The following is an 18,037-nucleotide window of genomic DNA, read 5'->3' on the forward strand; positions in this document are numbered from 1 at the left end:
ATGAGGAGCCCAGAACTGAGCACAGCACTCCAGTTGCGGGCGGACCAGAGTCGTACAGAGTGGCAGTAACTTCTCTCTCGATCGAGAAGCCATGCTTCTGGCTATGCATCCGAGGGTGGCATTTGCTCCCTTGAAAGCCGCGTCACACGCCTGGCTCATGTCTAGCCTGCAGTCGACCAGCACCCGGAGGTCCTTTCCACTAGTCTTCACAAGTGTGGAATAAATACGCTCAGCACCAAGGGAGGCCAACCGAGCGGACGGTGAGACGTTTGGAAAGCAAGTCCTATCGAGAACCCTTGGAAGAACCGGCTGGGCTTAACCTGGGGAAGACAGAACCATAAGAAGGCATGATTACAGTCCTCAAATATCTCAAGGGTTGGGGGGCTCACTCCAAATGGGGGCAGTAGAGCCACGGCAGGGAGGCCAATCTGAGCACCAGTAAGAGAAATGCCCCTTTGCTAGAGACATCTACAACTCTCCACACTGCACGTAGTTTTAAAAACTTTATTCTAAACTAAAAAGTCCAAACTGTTTTAGGCTGTCCTTGTAAGGAAGGAAGTTGGACTGCTTAAGGTTGGTAAGTCGGTTGGGGTTGGGTTTTTGTTTGCTTGTTTTGAGATAGGGACTCAATCCAACAATGGCAAGTAAAAATGCTTTCTAACTGCTAGAGAAAACCCAGGCAGGTTCTGGTCAGATAAATTCCCCTCGCTTCTCTTGCTCCCCCACTCTGGCCTGGCGGAAAAGGACCAGAACAGAACCCGAATGTGGTCTGGAGGTTTGGGGGCATCGGGGCAATATAGGAACACCACAAACGGTCTCTTTGAATTGTTTCCTTTAAAAAAACTGTTTTACTCATTTTTGTTGGTCTTTTCCTCTGTTTTAACCAGAACGACAGAACCGGAGCATCGCCACAAAGTCCAACGTGCCATCCATTCTCTGAGATGCAGGGTGACTTCTCTCCTTCCTCGGGAGCAGGAGACAGGGTAGCATCGCTGGGCAGCGCAATGGCTCAAAGGGCTGTGCTGGAGGGGGCTGGCTGTCATTCCACGACCATGGTACACAGCTGCAAGCCCCCGCAGCTTCCAGAGGCTCTCTCAAGTCCTGGTGAGTGGTGCTCCTGGTTCGTGGGCGGACAGGAGAGATGCAAAGCTTCCTGCCCTGGCATTTGGTGTTGTGACGTCACATCCTGTTTCCCTTCCTGCAGATGTTTTCTGCCGTGGAGGGAGAGAGAGAGAGTGTAGCCCAGGCACGGCGTGCGCCCACATCCTCTGGGGCGGCTTTTGGACTCATGGGTTGCCAAGGATGTATGTTGTATTTTTTATTTATCCAAACCATTTTTAGACCAACCCTTACCATAGTCTCGGGATGGTTTAACAATAAGACAAAATAGAATAAAACACAGCATCCTAGTCAGATTCTTAACCAGTCAGCAATAAAACCCGTATTGAAACATGGGGAAGATAAAAAGGTTTTGACCTGGTGTTGAAAAGCATCAAGTGACGGCGTCAGGTGAACCTCTCTGGGGAGCCAATTCTGCAATCGGGGCACCGCCACAGAGAAGGCCCTTCTCCGGGTAGTCACCCTCCTAATTTCCTTCAAGGAGGGCTCCCAGAGGAGGGCCTCTGCCCCAGTTCTTAAGAGGTGGGCAGGCACATATGGAAGGAAACGCTCTTCACGTACCCAGGCCCTCGGCCTTTTAGGGCTTTATAGGACTTCAATAATAAACGAATGAATAAAATTTGAGGTCCCCCACCACTTTCTTGAAATTCTGGGGAACTATTAATGATGGAGAGTGCTTTTAAGAACAAGGAGTGCGTGCTTTACTGAGGGAGAGGGCCCGGTTGAGGGCACCTTGCCCTGGCACCCTCCAAACCTGGAACCAGCAAGGGCTGAGTCTCTGACAAGGATGTTTCTAACTGAGCAGTCAGTGCCGCCTCTGTGCAGCACCATGAGGCCGGACCTGGCTCCTTCCGCGTGACGCAAGGCCCGCTCTCTATGAGGGGAGCCACGGCCCGTGCCCACCTTGCCGGGGACTGATGGCCTTGGGCTAAGGTGCGGTCCACTTACCTGTCCCCTCCTCGGCCAGGTCAGGGCAAGCCGCAGTGCAGCTAGAATGAATGGGCGCCCACAAAGACGGTGAGACGCAGGACGGAGCTGGAACGGTAATTCATCAGGGTGTTCACAGTGACCATCTCTAAATCCAGAACGAATTCGCGGGGGCCTGTCACCGGCCGGGCCAAGACCAGCATGGCGCTGATGTTGTTGATTTGCTGCGAGGAAGAGGAGGGCAACGGTGACCCCGGAGAGTGAGCAGAAAGAGAACAACACCCGTGACCTTCCCTAGCAAAATTTTTCTCCAAAATTTTTCTGTGCTGAATTCCAACCGCCTGCTGCAAACAAGTTCAACGCATCTTGTGAGCACCAGATTAAACGATGCTCGAGGACAAGGTCTTTGTAGTGGCTCCAACAGGTTTTCACAAACTTGCCCCCCCCCCATTTTAAAAAAATATATGTTCATAGATGTGTATATATCCATAGCAATAGGTCCGCCTGAGATGGAAACCACTTTCTAGGAATTATACGTTGATGTCAACAAAAGTAGACCAAATATTCCTTGGAAGTGTTCATTGGAAATATACATTTCAAGCATCCGTTTGAAGTGGGCATCTCCAGGACACCTGTGCAAACACTGAAGATGTTGGAAGGTTCTCCGTTCAAGGCATTATAGGAAGTGACTGTTTCTCCTCCCGATTTTGTAACGTCAGTCTTTGAGTGGTCAGAATAGCACAAAGAATCATTTATGCGGATGCTTTGCTCATTTCCGTCAAGCAGATGTTTACGTGAAAAGAGCCCGCACATCTGTGAATGCTGACGATTATTCCAGTACAAAACCTATCTCTATAAGAACCTCCACCTCAAAAGAAGAGCCTCGTAGACACTGCCAAAACTTTGATCTAAGAGAAGCATGAGCTGCATTGCCTCACCAGCAATCAGCCAAATTAGACAGTCCCTTCTTTAAAAGATGCTACACTGTTTGGGAGGCATGAAAGAAGTGCTTTTCCTGAATACGGCAGTGCCTAAGATGCAAGAGGTCATCTACTGATTTCGTATTATGATTCAACCCCACCTAGTCCCAGTGATGGGAAGCTTATGCACCTAAGCTTACATGGTTTGTAAATAGTTGACCAACTTTCTGCTGCCTGGAAAGACTGCAGACATGGGCACCGGGCCTCTCTGATTGGCTGTTGCTAGGAGACAGACTCACCCGGATGTAGAATTCTCCTTGCTCGTTGCCCGAGCGGATCTGGAAGGTGTTGTAGGCCCCAGGATAGATGCTGGTGGCCTGGATTTGGAAGATGTCAGACGGCACCGTCCGGTCAGCCGTGATGCTCATGTATCGGTGGATGATGGATGATGGTTTATCTCGGCAGAGTGGGTTTGTGGCTGGACAGAGGCAGCGGCTGTGGAATGAATAAGCTTGGTTGAGGGTGATATGTTTTCACAGCTGTTGTGAGGACTTAGCAACACTATTTTAATGCCACACTTGCGGTCAGTGGGGTGTGCAAGGAGCTGGCTTTGCCCCTCTTTCTCAGAAGGAAAGCAAAAATGGTCAGTGCCCTGCTGGTCAGTCTATCAGCCAGAGATCCGAGGGCTACTAGAAGTCCGCCCCAGTGAGGGAAAGGCCAGCATAGCCCCCTGTATTGGCCAGAGAAAGAAGAGATGCAGGGATCTTGTTTGGCCCTTCTCTGTAAGAACAAACACCCAGAAGATCTTTGAAACAAAGAAAGCTGGTGCCTGCATTTTTCCTCCACCCTCCCAATCCCTTTTCCTTTTGTGCCGTGTCTTTCAGAATACAAACCTGAGGCAGGGAGGGGCTGGCTCATCACGATTAATCTTTGCAAGCAGCTATGGGAGCCTTTTTTTGACTGAAGTGCAGGGTGGGCAGGGGGCAGACGACAATGCACACAAATAAGTAGCTAAATAAAATATCTAATTCTCATTCTGACCCCGCGAAGGTGGTCTTTATGACTGAAGCATGTGCAGTGGCTAGGAAATGCGACTGTTGTGATCATGAAAAGGGAAAAGCCCCCCAGCCACAGCTAGTCTGATCACTGGTTGGAAGAGCCCGCTGGGAAAAGGGGTGTCCTCTTTTAGGGTTCTTTATTTCTAACCCCAACCGGGCCAAGTGGCTAAGTCCAACCGCCGTTTTAATTTCCCACAGTGCCTTGGAGCAAAGCTACACTGATGTGGGGAGCAGGGCCACCTGGAGGGAAGTTAAATTGTAACTCGATTCGGATGGAAGTCCAGCAGTGATTGGCGTGGGCATGGGAACTGGATGACGGTGCCAACCCTGTCCTTACACACAGGACCCAATGCCAACAACCCAGGCTTCGTATTTGTGCCATGCATCTGTTGCCCAAAGGTTGACTGCTCCTGAATATGGAGGCTTTGCTTAACTATTCCATTGGAAATAATAGAAAATGCTGTCCTGCCCCTGCCGCATCTCGCCTAAGCCATTTAAGCCTTTATAAAGGAATACATTAAGCAGACTAATGCCCATCACAGATCAGTGGGTGACAGAAATCCTGCAAGTTAGGAATTTTAGGAAAATCACTGCATCACTCATTCTCTTCCATCAGCCCCTGGCCCCGCCGGCACTTACTTTTCTGCGATTTGCATGTATGGTTCCTGGCAACGGTTCTTCTCCACGCAGCGATATCCTCCGTAGTAGTTGACGCAGTTCTGGGATTCGGTGCATTGGTGGGTTCCCGTCTCACATTCGTTCACGTCTGGAATCGCAGGCGGGGGTTGGAGCGGGAGAGGGAGAGAAAGCGCCGCTTGGTCAGCACCAGCGAACGCACAAGGGGAAATCAGGAAAGCAAGGCGCCCGTTCACACTTCCCAGGGGAGTGATAGGAAGGAGTTCCTATACGGCTTGGCAGAGTCAAGCCCAGGCAGGGAAGGAGAGGGTCTTCAGGACGATGGACAACTCCATGCGGGCCCGAGGTTGCCCGAGAAGAGCCGTTGTCTCAGCTACGCAAAGAGGCCTCTTGGGACGTTATGAGGGCTGCCTTTTTTAAAAACTGCGATCGCTCGCGGCCTCCATAGCCTGGGAGAATCATCCATGAACAAACCCACTGTCTGTTAATTAAACCATGGTTTGTCATCCCATGTGAACCAAGCTTGTTCATCTGAGAACATTAAAAAATTTTTGAAGTCTGAGGCTTGGAATAGAAATGAACAGTTTCTGCTCATGTGCCAAATGCACTGCCCTTGCTTGTGCAGATTGTGGGGAGCCGTACCTCCCGGTAGAACACCTGCTTTGTATCCTTGTCCAATCCTCTACATTCCCAGGTAAGGCTGGTAAAATTCCTGCCTGAAACCTTAGAAAGCCGCATCTGCCAGTTCATGTCAGTGATACCATCCTAGATGGACCAAAGGCTTGGACTCAGTTTCCTATATTCCTATCAGTCCTTTATTCAGAACCATGAGGACTAAAACCTTTCTCTTTAGGTGAAGGACAGTAGCTCACTGATAAGAAGTCTGATCTGGGCCTGCAGTCAGCTCCCCACAGCTCCCTGCTCTTACTGATTTATGATTTATGTATTTAAGGCTTTTATATCCTGCCCTTCACAATGTCGCAGGGACACTGCCTGATTCTCCAGCTGCCAGTCCTCCCAGAAGGGGGTGCCCTCCAAGCCCATGTCTGAGGCCTGGAAGGTCCTGGGATGTCACATAATGCATCCTCCAGCCCAGAGTCCTCCTCTGAGCCAGAGAGGAGATCCAGGCCGGAGACCGTGACATACCCCAAACAGCAGCCTTTGCATCGCACGGTTACCTTTGCAGAGGCGGGTGCTCAGTTGCTGGTATCCCTGGGGGCAGACACAAGAGAAATGTCCCGGCTCGTTCACACACTGGAACTGACACAAGTAGGTCGAGTAGCTACACTCATCCACATCTAGGAAAGATGGAGGCGATTCCAGTTGGGGCCAAACTAACTTGACTTGCGCGTTATCGATTCCATCAAACAGTAAATCCAACCTTTTCAGTTTGGGGTTTTTGGCAAGGACCAAGAAAACACTGGCCAGGATCTGGGAAATCCCAGAGAATCCTGGAGAAATAGCAGAGCTATGTCTACGAGGAGTCTTCAAAAAGTGTCTGGGATTTTATATTTTATAAATATATTTTACATATTTTTTGCCGACGACATTCAAAAGTCGGTACGACGCTGGGAAACACGCATCGCAAGGGATTTGTTTTGGAAATTCTTAATAAAGAGGGTTTCTGAAAGTGTGGCATTTTCTTTTGAAGAACCCTCATATCAACCCAAGGGGGATTTAAGCAGCTTTACTTGGAAACGGGTCTTGCTGGAATTCAGCAGGGCTTAGCTAGAAGAGGTAGGCACAGGATTGCAAGGAAGGGGCTAATTGGAAACTGCTCGGCTGACAGCGGCAACGGAGCCATGAGACTGGGGCACGCCGGGGGGGCCGCGACACAGAAGCGTGCGGATCTCCCCCCCTGCTGTTATCTTCTTCAAGTTCAGGATACGGCACAAGGACCAAAACTGCCTGAGCACACCTCTGGTGGGCGGAGCTTGGAGGGTGGGAGGGGCAGAGGGAGGAGCTATCCCAAGGCCAGACACACAGCGGCACGGAGACTGACCTACCTTTGCAGGTGAAGCCGTCGTGGTCCAACTCATAGCCCTGGTTGCAGCGGCAAATGAACGTGCCGTATGTGTTGAAGCAGCGCTGCTGGCAAGGGACCCCCATCTCGCACTCGTTCACATCTGGGGGAGGGTGCAAAACACGCGGCTTACACAGGGCATCGGGGGAGATGAGGTCCTATTTTCCCCTCCCAGCTTATCCAAAGATGATCCTCCGGACACCTATAGAAAAGGGCTCTTCCTCCTTCACGGTTGCCCCACGAAAGCCGGCTGCTCCGAGATGCCTTGGGCTCTAATCCTCATTTCCCGACTGGAACCAAGACCAGGGCTTAAGGACGTCCATGTATTACCGGGGTGCGCAACCTCCGTGCCGTGGGCCAAAATGGGCCCACGGAGATCGTGCAGCTGGCCTGCAGGGCTCGATCCCCCGGAAGGAGGTTTGGACAATGAGAAGAAGAAGGAAACTATAAACACAATCTGATGAACATCTGGAATCTGCTCCCCAGAGGGGGTCTGCCTGGGGACAACATCATATTCTTTCCAGCATCAGGTAAAGATCTTTTCATTCAATCATTATTTTAACAATTAATGCTCTTAGATGTTTTAGGATTTTATTTGACTTTATTTCTATTTCCCCCCCCCCTTTCACAGTCGCATTTTCTATAGTGATGTGTTTTATATTGTTTTAACAATTAATGTTTTACATAGTAGCTTTACATTTATTGTATTTTTTATATCTTGCAAGCCGTCCTGAGCGCTTGAAGCGACAGGACGGGGTGCAAATGTATGTAATAAATAATAAATAACAAACAAACATTTTCAGGCAAAAAGGCCTCTAATTTCCAGCACACCAACCGCCCCTCTCGGCTCTAAACATGCGGCGGGTGGAACCTGAAAGGGGCCGGAGGGATTCCCCTGCAAGCAAAGGCTGCAGCACCTGGGAGTGCCGAGGGCCAGAATTTCGAGCTTAGAAAGGAGGTGACGGGAGGCGTGAGGGAGGTGTGGAGAAAGGGGAGAGGAGAGACACAGGTCGCCGGCCCCCCGGCCCACCCCCTCGCCGTGCCACGCCGGCCGCCTGGCTTACCCACGCACGAGCGGTTGTTGCTGGCCAGCTGGAAGCCGGGTTCGCACTGGCAGGAGAAGGAGCCGGGGGAGTTGACGCAACGGTGCTGGCAGTAGCGATAGCGGCACTCATCTATGTCTGCAGCGGGGAAAGGACAGAGCTGATTGTCGCCTGCCTCCCCTCCGTGTCCCTGAGCATGCACAAAGCGCCTTTCCTCGCTCACAGAGAAACCGGCAGCACGGACCCTTCCCGTCAGGGAACGGACTGATTCAGATGAAGCCGGCCGGAGTGTGTTTTCGCAGGGGGAGGTAGAAAGCCAACCCACCCCTCAAATCAACAGGCCGGAGTGTGCGAATATAAGTCAAAGGTTTGCGGGGACAAAAATGCCAACCTCTTTCACCCAGAAACTCATCCTGGTGATTTTGAAGCTCCAGGAGAGGAATTTCTCGAAGCTAGGAGAGTGCCAGGCTGTTCGCATTTGGAAGGAACCGTGCGGGGTGAAGGAGCGGAGGAACGAGCTGACGTACGTCAGCAACAAAGCTGGCTATCTGGAAAAGGGGTGCCGGCTTGTTCCTCGGCCCTGGAGCGTTTCTGGCAGCTGCCTGCCAGCAATGGCCCAGTCTGAGCTTCTCCCGAGTGGGGCTTGGACCCTGGGGAAAGCTCCTCGTCCGCAGCGCCCCTTCCAAGAGCTCCCCGCTCTGTCCAGCTCACTCACCCACACATTCTGTGCCAATTTTCCGATAGCCGTCCGGGCACTGACAGTGAAAACCGCCGGGCGTGTTGATGCACTGCTGGCTCGGCTGGCAGTCGTGCAAATCGTATTCACACTCGTCGGTGTCTGTGCGGAAGAAAAAACGCAGCATCACAGGAATGTCGGAGGCAGTCTTACAATCGATCCTAGGACTCAGCTACGCCTGGATTCTCAATACAGGCCGGCAGCGCGAATCTCCAAGACCGCTTCCAGAGGCTGACCTTGCACCCTTCCCTGGTAAAGCCTCTTCTCTTCGAGTGGGGGTCCTTCACCCAAAACAAGTTTCCAGTCCTCATGGTTCTGAATGAAGGGCTAAGTTAGATAGGAAAGTTCTCCTGGAAAGTTTCAGAGCAATTTTCCCTTAGGTACATCCTTAGAAAAACTCCAAGCCCTGATTTGCTTCGCCTCTTGCTAAATATGTTCAGGGACTCCCATGCTGGGTCCTTTAGAGAAGAGAGACTCGCACACTAAATTTACCCTCCGAATGTCCTTCCTGGGACCGCGCAGCCCGAAGTGGATGCGCATGCAGAGAGACCAGCGGCCTCCTCACGCGGCTCCGATATCCTGCATCCTTGAAGTCCCTGCAAGTTCAGGGGATTCCCTCTGACACCCCAGTCCCAAGAATGACCCTTCGGAGGCAGGGATCCGCCCCCTTGCCCTCGACTCACCCACGCAGGGTCCGTGTCCGTCCGGCTCGTAGCCCTGGGGGCAGGTGCTCTGGCGGGGGACGGGGTGCGGGTGCCTTGGCCGGGGTGGGCTGGGCGGAGGGGGCCTTTCCGAGCTCACGTCGTTGATCACGGAGGCCGAGCGCGGCAGGCACAGGTAGCCGCCGAAATGGTTGATGCACTTCATCTCCCCCTTGCACGCCTGTGGGATGGTCTCGCACTCGTTCACGTCTGGTGAGAGAGGAGGAGGAGGAGGGGGGGATCAGGCTGTAGGGGGACAGGTGCCCGGCGGGGCCCCGTGGCCCTCCAGAATAGAGGACTGATAATTCGCGCGTGCTGATGGGTCCAGAGGTGAATTTAGGACCCATCCTCGTCACAGACATCGCAATGCATGTCCGGGACCCAGGAAGAAGAGCGGGGCGCCCTGGGTTGCTCCAGGGCTTCCCAGAGTGCGGGGCTAGGGACCCGACTTCGGCATCCCTGCTGCTTCCGAATTTGGACCCAGGAACCCCTTGTTTCCGTTTTGGAGAACGTGCGTCTCTGAGCTCCGTGGGAAGACGGTTCCCAGGTGCCAGACCCACGCGCCCCGCCGCTTTCCATGCAGCGCTCCAGGTGGTGTGGCTGCTCTTCGAAGCGGGGTGCGCCCTGGGTGTGCCGGGGGGCCACGTGGCGCTTGGCTCCTTGCCTGGGGAAACACTGCCTTCCCCCACGCAGAAACACCGAGGCAGAGGGACAACGGCGCGCGTCCGGACGAGCCTTTCCCACGCTCCCCCGCCGTCCACACGGGCCCGTACCTTTGCAGTGTTGGCTCTCCGGATCCCAGTCGTAGCCATCTGTGCATTTCTAGGACGAGGGAGAAAACGGGGAGGCGTCGACACGGATGCGCTGCTTCTCCAGCCGGGGAGCGGGGTCCCCTTCACCACTGGGAGCTTGGGTCATTTGCGCTCACTTTCCGGCCCTCCGTTCAAGACACAAGAACACACTCGCCTTCTGTCTTGTGAGGGGGCCCTCTGCACACGCTCAGAGGCACTCCTTGCTTTTACCTCACGTGTTCTGAAGCAGCATTCCTCCGAGCTGGTGGCGTCCAGGAGTGCGGGACTACATCACCCCCACAAAGCTGGCGGGGGATGTTGGGGCCTGCAGTCCAGCAGCACTGGGGACCAACAGTGGTGTTGGCCTGGAAAACTGGGAGATCTGGCTCCTAGTCCCCACTCAGCAATAAAATTCCCTGAGTGTCATTGGGCCAGCCTCTCACTCTTGGCCCTCCCTACCTCACAGGGTTGTTGTTAAGATGGCATTATATGAGCCATCTTGGGTCTTTACCAGAGGAAAAAGGCAGGGCAGAAGTACAATGGACTATTTAATAATAATAGAACAACAACCCTGCAAGGTAGGAATGGCTGAACATCAGCAGCTGGCCTGGGGGATGCACTCTGCAGCGCGATCCATCCCCCCCCCCCCCCCCCGGCACGTGCTCCGAATGGCGGATCTTCTCGCTCTTTACCGTGATCGCGTCGGGGTCCTCCAGTTCTTGTAAAATTGCAGCTCTCAGAAGCGTTGCCAGGAGGAGGCATGAAACGGGCTTCATTGTTCGACCTGCAAAGAAGAAGGCCGGTGGGAAAAGAAGGACGTTCATCGCATGCAGCACTCGGTTGCCTTCTCAGGCCCAACGAACGCAAGATCCCGAGGCCCCCAAGCAGAGCGACTGTAGGCTCACCGATGCACAAGCCCTGCAACACCCAGAGGCAGCTCCCCGTTGTATTAACATCATTTAATTGCATTTTATCCCCTCATTTCTGCCTCTCGCAAGGAAACCTTGCTGACCTTTCTCCTCTCCATTTCACCTTCCCAACAACAGTCCTGCGTGGTAGGCTAGGCTGAGACGCAGCAACCAGCCCAAAGGTGCTCAGTGAATTTCGTGGCCAAACAGGGACTCAGGCCTCCCAAATCCCCGCCCAAGCCTCTTCGCAACTGTTTTACTAGAAAAGTTTGTGGAGGATCAGGCAAGGAATGGCTGCTAGTCCTTATGACCATAGGTGACCTCCGGTCTCAGAGGTGGGGTGCATCTGTGTGTTTGTTGTAACATGTCAGGAATTTAGAAGTCATTGCAAAGAAATGAAATATCAACCACAGGATTGGCACAGCCCGGAGAGAGAAGAGAAACAATACTTGTCTGGACGCACCGTTTGTTAAAATAAAAGCTCCTGGGCATTTAATTACAGGAATCTACCTCCTTCAGGAGATATGTCTGTGTGCTTCTTCAAAGGAGAAGTTGTATCCAGCCAGGGCTAAATATAAGCCCTTGCTTAGAGAAATATCTATATATAAAACCCGGCCAGCCACAAAGTTTATCCTAGCATCCTCCTTAACCCCATCATCAAATATTTCCCAGGTTCCGGGCTGTCATCAGCTAGAAGCAGTTGTCAAGGCAACAAGCAGCCAATCAGGGTTCCTGGATGGGTACCACCTTGGTAAAGAAAAAAAACCTAGTCACAGGTGTGGAGGTACCTGGAAAGGGTCTTCTTGAATGCCCTTAGAGGTGCCAAGAGGATGACGAAGTTTCTGCCCTAGTTCACAGCTGATGACAAACCATGGCTTAATTAACCCACAGGTTATTGCTCTATGCAGAGTTAACCCCTAAGTCAGCTGCCAGACAACCAACCATCTGTGGTTGCCGACTGGGAAAATGCCAGCTTTTGCAAGAAGGTCTGAGGACGCCTGAAAGGTTCATTGATTTCTGTGGCAGAAACTTAATCAGAAATAAGGGGGTGTTACACACCAGGACATAGGCCCACGGGTCTAAGGGGTGTGGGGATAAAACTCCAGTGTGAAGTTGTGAATTTTTATCAGCCCTAAAGTCTCTCTCTATGTACAGGATGTGTGTCTTTAAAGGATCCTGCATTTGTAAAAAGAGGTATGTGGGCAGGGAAAGGAAAGGCATTCAATTCAGAAAATCAAAAGATTCAAAGTCGTGATGGATGCAGCTCAGGGTGGCCCTAAAGGTGGGGGGGGTGAGTTGGACAGGTTCCAAGGGAGGAAGCGATCTGTGGCTACCAGCCTTGCTGGCCATGGCCACCTCGTTCCCCAGAGGCGGCGTGCCTGCGTCCACCAGTCCCTGAGGAGCTGCGTACACGGCGGACTTGCATGCATCCTGCTGGAGGCAGAGCACCCGACTGGATGGAGCTCAGGTCTTCCGATGCCCTTGAAGAGGGTGGTCGCCACCGAACACTGCCTCGGGCCTGGCATCGGAGCAATGCTACCCTCGGTAGCCTGGCGGGGTCTGCACACAACACTCACCCATGGCTTATTTAAATGATGGTTTGTTGCCCTGGCCATGATGCCCTGTCAGATCCACGAAAACCATGGTTTACCCAGTTCCTGGGGCTGTTTGCTTCCCTTTGCTTTGACCAGTTCCGTCCCTGTATCCCAAATACTTTTGAGCCTTGTAGACTGGCATAAACAAAGGCAAGAGGAGGTTTTTTTTAAACTGCGATCGCTCACGGCCTCCATAGCCTGGGAGAATCATCCATGAACAAACCCAGTGCTTGTTCATTAAACCATGGTTTGTCATCACACGTGAACCAAGCTTGTTCATCTGAGAACGTTAAAATATATTTTTGAAGTCTGAGGTCTGGAATAGAAAGACGCAGCTTCTGCTCATGTGCCAAGTGCGCTGCCCTTGCTTGTGCGGATTGGGAGGAGCCGTTGTTCCAGGTGGAACACCTGCTTTCTGTCCTTGTTCTGTCCTCTACATTCCCAGAGGAAAGTTCCTGCCTGAAACCCCAGAAAGCCGCATCTTCCAGTTCATATCAACATTACCAGCCTAGATGGACCAAAGGCTTGGACTCAGTTTCCTATATTCCTATTTAAACCAGTTTTTATTCAGAACCATGAGGACTAGAACCTTTCTTTTTAGGTGAAGGACAGTAGCTCACCGATAAGATGCTTGCCTGCGGAAGGTTCCACGTTCAGTCCCTGGCGTCTGAAACCACTGCTGCCATTCAGTGTCAGGAATATTGACTAAATGCACCAAAGGCCTGGCTGTTGTGTTCCTTTAAGCCTGCAGCATCTGAGCCAAACCTGTCCCTTTATTCCCAGATCTCACATTCGGGATTGTGGGACTAGATCCCAGACCAAGAGTGCGGCTGCCCAGTCACGCTGCCCCTCGGCCTGGGCAATTTCATTACAGAGATTAACTGCTTACCCCTTCGATGGTCACGTCCATTGCAAATGCGATAAAGAATAAATAGCATACATTCGAAGAGGGAAAATGCAGGGCAGATAATGCACCTAACACAGATTTGAGCGGAAGTGCATCGAAAGGCAGCCACCCCATCCATCACAGGGGAGAGGGAGAGCAAGGTGGCATGACCTCGGCAGCCCCCCGCACTCTGGTGCCTTCCAGACGTTGCGGACCTCAATTCCCATCAGCTCCACGCAGCTCTGCCCGGGAACGCTGACCAGGATTGCTTGGCGAAGGCTGGCTCAGCACCAGGAACCCTCTGCTGCCCTTCTGAAGGGTCACAACCTTGTGGAGACATCACAACACCCCGTGCCTCGCGGCGCCTTGCCGGATCCCGAGGAAGTCTGCTCCCCCTCTGCTCAAAGCCAGGACGGAGGACGGCAGAGGAGGACGGAGGAGTCCTTCGCGGAGGCCGGGATGGAGGCTCTGGGGGCAACGCAGCGGAGCAAGACGGGCCCAGATGGCGCCGCTGGGAAGGCAGGACGCGGGCGTCCCAGGAGCAGAGACCCAGATGCCCACCTGCGAAGTTCTTAACTTCTCAAGCAGAAGCTGCCCGCTGTACGTTCCTGGCGCCATCCCCCCGGAGAAATCCTGCGATCTCACCGGGAGAGGCACGGATGCCCTCGGAGGTGTCCGCTCGCTCTCCGCCCGACAGAGCGGGGCCAAGGCATCCCCTCCTGCCACACCGACTCTGCGGATCTTCCCTGGCCCTCACTCACCGTGGCTCAGGCCTGGCCTGCTCCTCCCGCCTCCGGTGCCCCCTCCCAAAGCAAATACGAAGCCACCATCTCTCACCACACTGACAGCCGCTGGTCCGCGCCGGGACCCCCGCTTTGCTCCTCCGGTGGTGCACGGAAAACGCCCCCCCGATCGCGGCTGGGTGCAAGGCGAGCCGCTTGCTCCCTGGGAGAGTGTGTTGGCTCTCCCCCTCCAGCCCCCCCACACCGAATTCCTGGCCCCCCGCCAAGCAGCGGGGTTGCCAAAGGATTCCACCCAACATCTGGTTCCACTTAGCTTTCAGCAAACACCCTTTCCTGGCCAGCTGTTCCCAGCCATCACTGCACTGACGCGATTCCCAAGGCAGGGGGAACGTCGGGCGCGCATACCTCCACGCAGGGCAGGAACGTGCCTGGCTCCCGCCCGTTCGCTCGCCTTGTGCACGCCTGCATTATTTCTGCGCAAGGGGGTCCCCAGGTGAGGGAACATTTCCCCCCACGAGCAGAGACATCGGAGTGGGGACCCAGCAGATCCGGCGAATCTCCGCTTCATTTGCAAAAGCAAGTTTCTAGCCCTTCAGGCGCAAGGTGGGTTCCCGAGCTTGTAACATAGCACATTCGTTACTCACAAGTCAGTGGAAGGAGAGAAACCATGCCAAAAAACGACCACGTACACATCACAGCAGCAAACATGGTTTCCAACTTGTCTCTCTCTCTCTCTCTATATATATATATATACACATAGAGAGAGAGAGAGAGAGACAAGTTGGAAACCATGTTTGTTATAAACTATCATATGCAGCTTTTATACAACTCTTTGTCCTCTGGTCTCCTTTCCTCAGCAATTCAGTTCTTCATTTGGGAAATGTCTAAGCGGCCACCTTACCCCAGCCATGGTTAGACACAAAACCAGGTTCACACAGAGTGACAAGCCAGAATATGAGCTGAGTGTGAACTATGGGCTATCGTGAGCCAAGTCACACTAACAACTCTGGTTTGTTAACAATTTAGAGTTCATGACCCAAGGGGGTCTCTGTGTCCTCATTGTGGTTAACAAGCCATGGTTTGTTAGCATAGTTAGGTTCCTACGACGATTCACTGACATACCATATTAAACCCACATCTTGGTTTGTCGTTTTGTCTGAAGCCAGCCAGCAGAAACAAATATGGAAAACGGCTTTGAAAGGTGTGTAGCCACCACACCTGAATTACCTTGATCCAGTCTGGGGAACTTTTATTAAAGGCCCCTTCTACGTCCAGTGACAAAAGAGCTATTTAACCTATATCAGGCATTTGTTTCCAAAACACAGATTGGAGGACTTCTGAAAAGAGCCCTGCAAGGTAGATTATATTTGGATAACTTCTGGCTTTGCACCGACAGAAAGCAGAGACTACCCAGGAAAATTCTATCCACCTTCCCCAGATTGGTGTCCCCTGACGTGTTGTGTTGGATTAGGTATGTATTCCTTCATTTATTTAATTCTACGCGCTTTTCAGCCTAGAGAAGGAGTCACGGTCTAACACAACTGTTCAGTGCAGGCTGCAAGGAAAGCAAGCAAGCAAACGAATAAATGAATTCAACACCGCTTTCTCCCTTCCCCGATGTCATAGCACATCATCAAAGCATCAGTCCACCTTTGAACTCCAGAGATGAAAAAAGACATTTGTTTTTCACCAGGTGCTAATGCGGTGAGGAGAGGGAAGAATGAGATTGCCACAGCTCGGGGGCCACCACAGAGAAGATCCCGCCATGAGTCACGACCAGACGACGCCCCGAACCACACTGAGATTCAGAGAAAGGTCTCTCCCTTACATTTGAGGCCGGAGGCCAGAGAACTATGAGAGGGTGGTTCCTTAGGAAAGTGCTTATTTCCGCTTACCTTTCTACCAAGAAAATGATGCTCGAGACAGCTTAGAGAAGCGAGAACTCAGTGCCCTGTAGCAAAGCTATTCCAGGCCGGATATGCAAGTGGAGAACGGAGCGGATGCCACAGGGGTAAAAACCTTCGTTTCATGAAGCTTCAGATAAATTTATGCAGCGGTCGGTGCTGAACACTTTGTTCCCGGAGCCTGCTGGCAAAATCCCAGTCATGTGTACCCAGCCCTGGAGGGAAGGACACGGCCCCATAATCTGAGGAAGGGGGAAGCCTCTAAGTTGGTTGCCTGACCCTACTAATTTCCGTCGGCTGCACAGCTCCCCACGGTGCCTCTGCAGTTTTCCTTCTTCGCTTCCTCGTTCTGACAGCTTCGATTTAGCCTTTTTCTCTGAACCACTTAGTTCTGATTGCGATTAATTGTATGCTACAATAAAGGCCTTTCCATGCAGAGCGGCTCAGAAAGAAGGCAAATATATTTCAAACAGAAGCGACTCTTCTCGCGCCGATGCATGCAGACGGGCAGGGAAGACTCGCCAAGCCAAAGAAAGACGTGAGCCGGGAATTCTCCTCCTCTAGTGCTCTTACACACTTTGTAGCGATACCCCCTGGGGGATTATGGGAGCTGCTGCCCCACATTTGGAGGAGCTAGATGGGGAAAGTGGCACGAAGCCAGACGTGGCTGGAAAGCAAATCGCCAGATGTTTGGGACTCCCAGAAGCCCCTGCCAACAGTCAGGAAAACTGGGACCTGAAGCCCCGAACATCGGGAGCCCTGCTTCCGGCACACACCCGTGTACAACTGGACGCTTTTTTCCTTGAAAGTAACATCAAGTTGCCAGTCCTCATGGGTCCTGAACATGGGAAGCACCAGCTCAGCAGAGGCCTTTCCCTGCTCTATTGGGCACTTGAACCCGTGGCCCCCTGGGTGCCAAAGACGCGCTCAACGCCACCCCTTCTCCCAGCTCCGGTCTCTGAACCGGAGGAAGCGGAGCTCCTGTCTCCCGCTGCGGCACAGAACTCCTGGCAGTCCCCAGCCAGGTGCAGCCGAATGGGAGGGGGTCAAAGGAAGTGGGGAGGGGGAGAAAGCACCGCCGCCCGCAGGGTGCTGAGGAAGGAATGAGGCGGGGGAGAGGGGGCGGCTGCAGGGCACAATTAAACTCTCTCTGCCTGCCTGTCTGTCTCCTCCAGCCGGGCAGGTGCGCAGGGGGAGAAGGAATGGGGAAGAATGCAAGCAGCGGGAGAGGCAGAGCGGCTGGTGTTGAGCTCCGCCAGTGACGTGAACGGGTTTGGGGGTCGGGACATGGGGGCAGACCACCAGGCAGAGGCTCGGGACCAGGGCAGCAGCACCAGAGCCAAGACCGACACCCAAGTCCGACAGAAAAGTCCAAGTTGTGGGCACAGAAGAGACCGAGGTCAGGAATCGGGGCGGGCGAGACAAGGACGGGGCCGAATCCCCCACAGCGCCTGTGAGGACCTGCGCTGCCCAGGTGGGATGGCATGCAGGGAATGGACGGTGAGATTTGGCCAGGTGCGGTGCAAAGAGGAAGCCCGGTGTCACGGAGAGCAGAGCTTGCTCTTACGTAGCTCTTGCGCGGGGACACAACCAGCAGGAACGTTGAGGGGGCGTCCCGTGACCCCTAGATCTTGACCACAAGGAGCCTTTATCCCAGTTTGGTTTGAGCTGCCAGGCTGGAATGATCAGAAACAAAGGAAGAGGTCTCCTGAGCATGTACAGAATGCCCCTTCTCAGCTGAAAGCAGCTGCCACAAGCAACAGTTGAAGACAGAGGTTGCCCAGCTTGGAGATTATGTAGGCATCCAAATCAGCCTTCCAGACATGTTTGGAGTTGGAGGGCAACACTCAGAATTCCCAGTTCAATGGCCCTGCTGCAGGGGAATTCTGGGAGCTGCAGTCCAGGTGTCTCTGAAGGCCACCAGGCTGGGGAGCCCATCCCGGATAAGTCACCCACAACGGCATCAACGCCTGACAGGCGGGACCTTAATTTTCCCCACACCAGACGCTCTTGCTGAACCAACTCTCAATCCCACCACAAGGCCAGG

General features: G+C 53.1%; 1 protein-coding gene across 3 annotated transcripts; it reads right to left on the bottom strand.

Moving 5' to 3' along the window:
* Positions 1 to 55: 55 nt before the first annotated feature.
* Positions 56 to 17,977, bottom strand: EFEMP2 (EGF containing fibulin extracellular matrix protein 2). Of its 3 annotated transcripts, none has more exons than XM_044448742.1 (12): positions 17,558 to 17,977; positions 10,647 to 10,738; positions 9,937 to 9,985; positions 9,146 to 9,373; positions 8,442 to 8,564; positions 7,748 to 7,864; positions 6,667 to 6,786; positions 5,839 to 5,958; positions 4,664 to 4,790; positions 3,266 to 3,461; positions 2,068 to 2,270; positions 56 to 1,211 (listed from the first exon to the last, which is right to left on the bottom strand). In XM_044448742.1, the coding sequence occupies exons 2-11, from the start codon at positions 10,728 to 10,730 to the stop codon at positions 2,109 to 2,111; spliced, it is 1,326 nt and encodes a 441-aa protein (XP_044304677.1). In that variant the 5' UTR covers positions 10,731 to 10,738; positions 17,558 to 17,977; the 3' UTR covers positions 56 to 1,211; positions 2,068 to 2,108. The 3 variants fall into 3 exon arrangements, with proteins under 3 accessions (XP_044304677.1, XP_044304678.1, XP_044304676.1); XM_044448743.1 differs by lacking the exon at positions 17,558 to 17,977 and adding an exon at positions 15,982 to 16,976; XM_044448741.1 differs by lacking the exon at positions 17,558 to 17,977 and having other exon boundaries at positions 10,647 to 14,234.
* Between the last annotated feature and the right edge of the window lie 60 nt (positions 17,978 to 18,037).

The sequence above is a fragment of the Varanus komodoensis genome, unplaced genomic scaffold (genome assembly GCF_004798865.1).
Source record: "Varanus komodoensis strain SLA01 unplaced genomic scaffold, ASM479886v1 scaffold55, whole genome shotgun sequence".
NCBI lineage: Eukaryota > Metazoa > Chordata > Lepidosauria > Squamata > Varanidae > Varanus > Varanus komodoensis.